Source organism: Montipora capricornis, chromosome 14 (genome assembly GCF_036669925.1).
Source record: "Montipora capricornis isolate CH-2021 chromosome 14, ASM3666992v2, whole genome shotgun sequence".
Taxonomy (NCBI): domain Eukaryota; kingdom Metazoa; phylum Cnidaria; class Anthozoa; order Scleractinia; family Acroporidae; genus Montipora; species Montipora capricornis.
This window is the reverse complement of record NC_090896.1, coordinates 3,708,353-3,715,852: the sequence shown is the minus strand read 5'-3', so window position 1 is coordinate 3,715,852 and position 7,500 is coordinate 3,708,353. Positions and strand designations below refer to the sequence as shown.

At 38.9% G+C, this 7,500-nt stretch overlaps 1 protein-coding gene across 1 annotated transcript in view; it reads left to right on the top strand.

The window, feature by feature from the left end:
* The window catches only part of LOC138033104 (hydroxymethylglutaryl-CoA lyase, mitochondrial-like), a 20,628-nt gene that overhangs the window by 948 nt on the left and 12,180 nt on the right, over positions 1-7,500 (top strand). The window contains exons 3-5 of the mRNA XM_068880864.1: positions 3,085-3,192; positions 4,868-4,963; positions 7,409-7,467. Of these exons, the coding sequence (XP_068736965.1) occupies positions 3,085-3,192; positions 4,868-4,963; positions 7,409-7,467 (263 nt within the window). The remainder of the gene's footprint in view (positions 1-3,084; positions 3,193-4,867; positions 4,964-7,408; positions 7,468-7,500) is intronic.

Here is a 7,500-nt window from a genome sequence, read left to right as displayed (position 1 = left end):
TATTACTTAGATTTGGTTCAGTTCTTTCATTCATTTAAGCTTTCGGGAAATGAAATTTAGGTTGGATAAGGAAATGACAAGCACAATCATCGAAGACTCAGGGACCGGTTGCTCGAAGCCTGGTGAGCACTAACCATTGGTTAAGAGGTATCAAAACCTATAGGTTTCCATGGTATTTAACGCTGGTTAACGCTAACCATGCTTTGACCAACCTGGGCCTGTTTGCTGCAGATGAGGGTAGTAAAGGGGGGATCTTGATCACGCTTCCCGGAAAATAAAATGGCTCTTTCACATTTCACAGACAATATAATGGCCATTTCACGTTTCACGATAAAAAGAAACCCTTGAGAACAGTTACATTGGGAAGAATCTCACGACCTTCTGGGGCGGTTTCCGAGCTCGTTTTTTTTCATGTTGATTGACCATGCAGCAAAGTCATCAAGGCCAGTGAGGCCACATGTCGAAGGCTCACGTTTCAGTGATGCAATCCAGATGTACAGTCATGTATTTGTTGTACCTCGCACTGCTGAGTTATATTTACAGTCTATCATAATTTCTCGAGCTCCTGCTCCCGCAAAATAAAAGTAAAAACACAAAAACATGAAACAAAATCACAGTTCACGGTGAATTAAGCTCACGATTCTCATTTCACGGTTAACTTTTGTCGATAATCACGACTCACGGTGATTGCCAAAATCACGTTTCGTGAGGGAAAAATTGACGGTTCACGAAAATACCCTTTGCCACCCTCGCAGACCAGTTTGATCTTTTTTGTTTTGCTGCACATTAACAGGCATTAGTCTTAGCTCTCAGGCCTATAATGCACACAATAATGTCATGTATCATTGAGCTCAATCGTTCATGGGTAGAGCTCTCCTTCATTGTTTGCACCAGGGTAACCAATTATGCCAACATATTCATAACCAGTACATGTACTTATACATTTGTGTGGTAAAGAGCAGAGGGTAGTCCTAGTCTTATAATTCAGCATGCATAATGTACCAAATGGCAGCTTATCCTGTGAAAGGAAGGTCCATCTCAGCTCTTGTGACTTGTCATTTTAAACATGTGAAAGTTTCTTAAGTTGGTAAAAGTTAAGAATCTGATCCCACCTACGCATCGGCCAACACATTGGCCAACGCGTCGGTCGACTGTCGGTAGTGTGTCGGCCGACATGTCGTTAGTGTGTTGGTGGTGTGTCGACCGACGCATTGGCCGACACGTTGGTGGGATTGGATTCTTAACTTTTACCCTTAAGTTTGTCTTTCTCTGCCTCCTCTCTCTCTGCATTTTATGTACATGTACATGTATGACTGTGTAAAATTAATATGTACTGTAAGGTTTCCTCTGGTAAGAGCATGCCTCTTGGATAGTCGTCAATTGGTCAATACAAGTCAAGCGTTGATCAACCCATTATTATATTAATAATTAGCAATTATTGAATGAGGCTGAGTACGATATGAAGAATTCTGCAGGTTGAGGAGGGTGTTATCCATCAAGGCCGAAGGCCGAGGTGGATAACATCCTCCGAGAACTGCAGAATTCTTCATCTTCTACGAAAGCCAAATTGAATAATTGCTTTATTATTCATTCAAAATAGTTTCTTCGCTCAAACTTCTAAACCTACTCGCAGCCATTTTTCTGCTCAACAAAAATAACACAATCTCATCCCCAGCTTTTTTCGGTCAACGGTTCAATAATTTGCAGCGGGCTGTACTTTTGACGTCATCGGTTCAATAATCTGCAGCAGGCTGCACTTTTGACGTCACTGATTCAATATGACAAAGTTTCTTTCCAAATTTGGCGAACAGCAGCTGGTTATGGTGAATTTTGCGTGTGGTTTTAACCAATCAGAAACGAGGAAACATTTTCGAACGAATAATAATATTATAATTATTATAATTATAGTCATTTTTTTACTTTTATTGAGGAATGGTGAAGTGATGTGCCGAGTAAGCATTGGCTAACTTCTGCAATTAAATGTCTTATAAGAAATGGATGGCAGAAAAATAAGAAATGAATTTGTTTTGGCCATTTGCTGCCATTTTCATTTGTTGCATGTGACTTGTGACAGTTCTTCGTGAGGGAATTTTGTGTGGTTTATTGCTCGAAATTCCAGGCATTTATCTTTTCAGATAAAAGTGGGCACTGTCTAAGGCCGTTTAATATCAGTACTTACTAGTTACTTGTAATGAGAAGCAACATTTGGGGGACATTTTGTGACTTTAGTTGTCTGACTCACACTATTCGGGGATGCCAGTAATGTTAAAGTTCGGGATACTTCACAACACTTATTGAATTAAATCGGCGTGCATCTAATTAGGGGGTCTTCCTGGACGTATCTATTAACATATCACACTGTAATGGTCATGTCACACACAATACAACACAATACATACTTTATTGACCGCTCCCCATAGGGGCTTTTCAGGGCCAATGAAACACAACGAAACGACGGAATAGAACTGTACAACAACAAAAACTGTTAAGAATCCCAACTGGCCGGAGGGAAACCAGTTGGCTACCGTATTACAAGTGCAGCTAGGAAGTTGAACCAGGGATTACCAGGATAAAATTCAACGAGTGGTCATAGCGGGTGTTGAACCCGGGATCTCCGGATCTCAAGGCAAGCGCCCTAACCACTGGGTCACACTGCCTCCTAAATGTAATAATATGCACACTATATGATAAGCCATGTCACAGATAATAATATGGACACTATAATGATAAGCCATGTTGCAGATAATAATATCCGCACTATAATTATGATAAGCCAAAAAGCAGGTTGTATAGTACAGTATCGGTGTGTAGAAATGTCAGAGATTGCTTTTGTTTATTAATTAACTCTGGAGCAAGAAACGTGCTAGTTTTCTAGGGTTTTACAGTTGTAGCTTCTTGTTCGCACTCAGGCTATAAATTGACCTAGAACCAGTTCAGGATCCTGTACAGTACGTAACTAACAGTGTAACCAGGCTTGAACTCAGTTATTAATTAAGAAGCCTGAAGAGTTATAATTAATTTCTCAGTCAAAATTATCTTTATGCAACAATTTTTATAGAAATTGATGTATATTTTTTCTGATAGCATATTGTTCCAACTGAGACAAAGATAAAGCTAATTGACCTGCTGTCGGAGACTGGTCTGTCATCAATCGAAGCAACCAGTTTTGTTTCACCCAAATGGGTTCCACAGGTATGGAGTCCGACATGTATGTAGTGCATTGCTTGTCCTGGCAATCAAGGAGCTGTACGACTGTGTAAACCACCATACAGCTGCACATAAGTATTACAAATTTTCTTTAGTTTTTAAATTTAATATTTGCTGATGCTGCCTGAACTTCTGCACAATTTACAATTCATCTTCCAAAAAGTTTCCATTTTTAAAAATATTTTAAGTGTAACACATGTTCTTATATTGTATCAGATGTGCAAGTCTTGCAAGGTACGTTGTCAGTCCCCATTGATTTTGGAAATGTAATAATTATATCAGACATACATTGGTGTGATACAGAAAATTTAATGTGCAAGGCTTATGTTTTAATTAGTATACATGCTGAGTATTTAAGGTGTGAAGTTGATGAACCATAAATTATCAGGCTTTTACGTACACATTTACACATTTTTATTTTGTCAAGCCATATGCGAGTGCAATTCGAGAACTTTTGAAACATCACAAATGACCACGTAGTACCAAATCAGGAAAATGCATGAGCAAGTTTAATAATTATACTGTTTTATTTTAATGTTATGTTAACTCAAGAAATTCTCTATTGCTTAGTGTTTGAATAGCAACTTCTGTATTGCACTTTATAACCATATAAATTTAATATGCATTCATCATTGACCAATCAGAAACGTGTTATTCTTTCAAGTATTAAAAATTTTTTATTATAATCATTATAATGATGATAAGTTCTAAGAAGATGATTTACATGTATGAGCCTGCATGGCACAAAGTAGACAATTGGAGAGATAGCAATAAATTATCATCACATCAAAGCAGATAAAATGAATGAAATTGTGGTTTTTGTTAAGAGGGGAAATGTGGAGAAAATTGGAGAGATAGCAATATCATCACATCAAAGCAGATAAAATGAATGAAATTGTGGTTTTTGTTAAGAGGGGAAAATTATGTGGAGAAAAATTTCTCCAAGTGGAGTGCAAGACCAACAAACTCAACCCACAAATGAAATTGAGTCTGTTAACCCATTGACTCCTGGGGGTTTCCCATCGAGGAGTAAAATCGTCTGGCGTTAGACAGTCGAGAGTAAAATACTAAGTCTGGCCGGTTTTGGCCGGTTCATACGTCAAAGGCCGGTTAATCGATCCCAGACCACATTTGGTGGATGTGCAAGGCACCACTGAGCCAATGCTGCTCTATTCTGAGGGGTCATTTTTGTACTTTAATTTCAATTTTGGTAATTTAAAGGGGCTAGGTCACGCTATTTTAGGTAATTTTGTTTAATTTTGTTAATTATGAGCTCTAAACGTCCAATTGACAGAGCAAGAGTCTTTCATTTGCAAAGTCACGGCCACGTGACAACTGAGAATGATTTTCCAGCTGTGTAAATAACATTTTGATATAGACTGATACAAATTTGAAAAAAGGTGGGTCGACGTTTTTCAAATTTACCCAAATTCAATCCATTTCAATCCTCTCCAGTTTTGTCCATCCATGTCCCTTCTTGGCTTCCCTGTGTTTTGTTAGAGTTCTTCTATAGTTTTGAACAGTTATTTTGATATTTTAGTTAATTCTATGACCATTCGATCAGTGCTGAAATTGCCTAAAATTGCGTGACCTAGCCCCTTTAAGTGACGCCCATGGATAGCCAATGTTGTAATTACTTGTTTTAATCTCCTGTTTTAAGATGTCAGACCATGAACAAGTCATGAAAAAATTAAAGAGGATTCCAGGTGTATCTTATCCAGTTCTTACTCCAAACCTCAAGGGATTTGAAGCTGCGGTTCGTAATGACATTACCACTTGCAAGTTGACTTCCCATATGCCAGACTTTTATGGTGAAAATAGCATGTGTAGGATAAAAAGATATGTTTGGCTCGAAAGTTGCTACACAATTTATGAGGCTTACAAGATCTTGAAAGATTTTGGTTAGAATCTCTCACGGTTTACATAAGAATCTTACAAGATCTTATGCAAGAACCTTGTACAATCTTAGCAAGAATCTTCATAGATCTTAATAAGAGCCTTGGAAGATCTTAAAAAGAAACTTGAAAGATCTAAGTAAGAATTTTGTAAGATCTAATAGTTATGATCTTTAAAGATGTGTCAGGATCTTGCTAGAACCTTATAAGATTCTTGTGACATGATCTTATGAGATCTTGTAAGTCTTGTAAGATTCTTAGTTAAGATTCTTATTAAGGATTTTGATAAAGACGCTTAGTAAGAATCTTACTAAAGATCTTAACAGATTTCCACCTGCGAATTTGACACGAGGGTCGGCCTGGTGGGATGTCTGTGGCAGTGGTTGAAGCGAGGGCCTTCTGTATTCTCTTAGACTAGCATTTTCCGCTGAGTATGTCTGTGGTAGTTCCCACTGCACCTTTCAGAATCAATAAACCCTTCCTTCCATTTGTAATTACTGTTTTTGATATTATTGTAGTCATTCGACTCCGTGTACTTCGATCATCTAAGAATTTTAGGGACCTTAAGATCTACGACGGCGACGTCAACGAAAACGTCACCTTAAAGTATAACTTTGCTCTATCATAAGTCTTTCGAGATTATTCCTTCGCTTTCACGTCGTATAATGAAGGCGAAGTAGTCTAAAAGTGAATCGGTACGATCGGTTTCAGAGTGAAAATAGAGAATGCAAGGTTGTGTATTCCATGCTCACGTTGTCGTCAAAACTTCAAATTTAGTGATTTCACGTCGTCGTTATGCAGAGTACCGCAAAAATATGCGCTAAAAGCGTGCTGCACGTGCAGCACGATTATTTATGCTCTTTTACCCAATGATATCATTGTTTTGTGGCCTTGTCGTCGACGTCGCCGTCGTAGATCATAAGGTCCCTAATACCTTCAGAGTCCAAAACTATTTGTCTCTAAGGTCCAGTTCAAACGTCGAACTTTTCATGCACCGAACTTAAATCCCTATTTGGGTCGACCCAAATAGTAAAGTTCACAGGGTTAATTCAAACGTGGAACTTAATTTGTCGGACTTATCACTAATCACGATGTACAATGCTTTCGTGAATGAAGGGAATTGTGGGACGCCAAAATAAATTATGGGAGAAAAAATGGGAGGCGCGGTGGCCTCATGGTTAGTGCGCTCGACTCCGGATCGAGTGGTCCGGGTTCGGGGCCTGGCAGGGGACATTGTGTTGTGTTCTTGGGCAAGACACTTTACTCTCACGGTGCCTCTCTCCACCCAGGTGTATAAATGGGTACCGGCGTAATGCTGGGGGTAACCCTGCGATGGACTAGCATCCCATCCAGGGGGGAGTACAAATACTCCTAGTCGCTTCATGCTACAGAAACCGGAGATAAGCGCCGGCCTGATGAGCCTTCTGGCTCGTAAGCGGAGACTTTACCTTTTTTTACCTTTAAAATAAATTATACAAATGCATGCATTTTATTCGGCACATGCGAAGTTCGACGTTTGAATCGAAGTCGCTCCACAGTCGATTTTCCCATGTAGACCACTCGAACTCTTAATTCTTGGGTCGACCCAAATTAGATGGGTCGAACTTCGATCTTTTCATGTACTTTATTGAATGAATTAGGTTCGTTACATTTGAGTACGTGAAAAGTTCAGGGGCACGCAAGGAGAATCTAGTTCAAAACCACTTAAACATAGCATTGTTAAAGTATTTTAGTATTTAAACGGTAGATATAGGCATATTTTTATCCCCTAATCTGTTCGGATTTCCTAGCTGAAAGTCTAGTGATCCGAAAATTATAGGGATCAAAACTTACCTTTTCGAAAATTTCAGCCAGAAAAAAGGTTCCCGAAAATTCTAGGTGACCTTTTTCAGCTTTTAGGGTAAAAAATCCGTTAAAAGTGGGCAATTAAACCATTTTTCAGATGTTCGAAAATCCTAGAAGAGGCAGGCAAGCAAGAAATTTTATAACAAATGTTCCGAAAATTCTAGATCTCAAATCGTCTTCCGAACAGATATTTTCCGAAAGTTGACGTTGGGTGCCCCTGAAAGTTCGACGTTTGAACTGAACCTAATTGACTTAATTGGCGGACCATTAGTGATCCCCACCCATCCCCAATTGTTTCCAGTTTTTGTTGATGCCTCCCCCGTTCTCACCAGTCTGAGACAATGCAAAAAATTGTGCACTGCAATTGATCCGCAGTGAAAAACTAGGGAATCATCTTTATAATGTTGTGCAAAGGCTGGAACGAATTTAAATGGGCTATCATCAACTTTTTCTGACTGCAGATGGAAAGTGGGGTCAAAGAAGTCGCTATTTTCGGAGCAGCATCGGAGTCTTTTAGCAGGTTAGTGAAACGTTTTTAAAGAAATCAAATTGA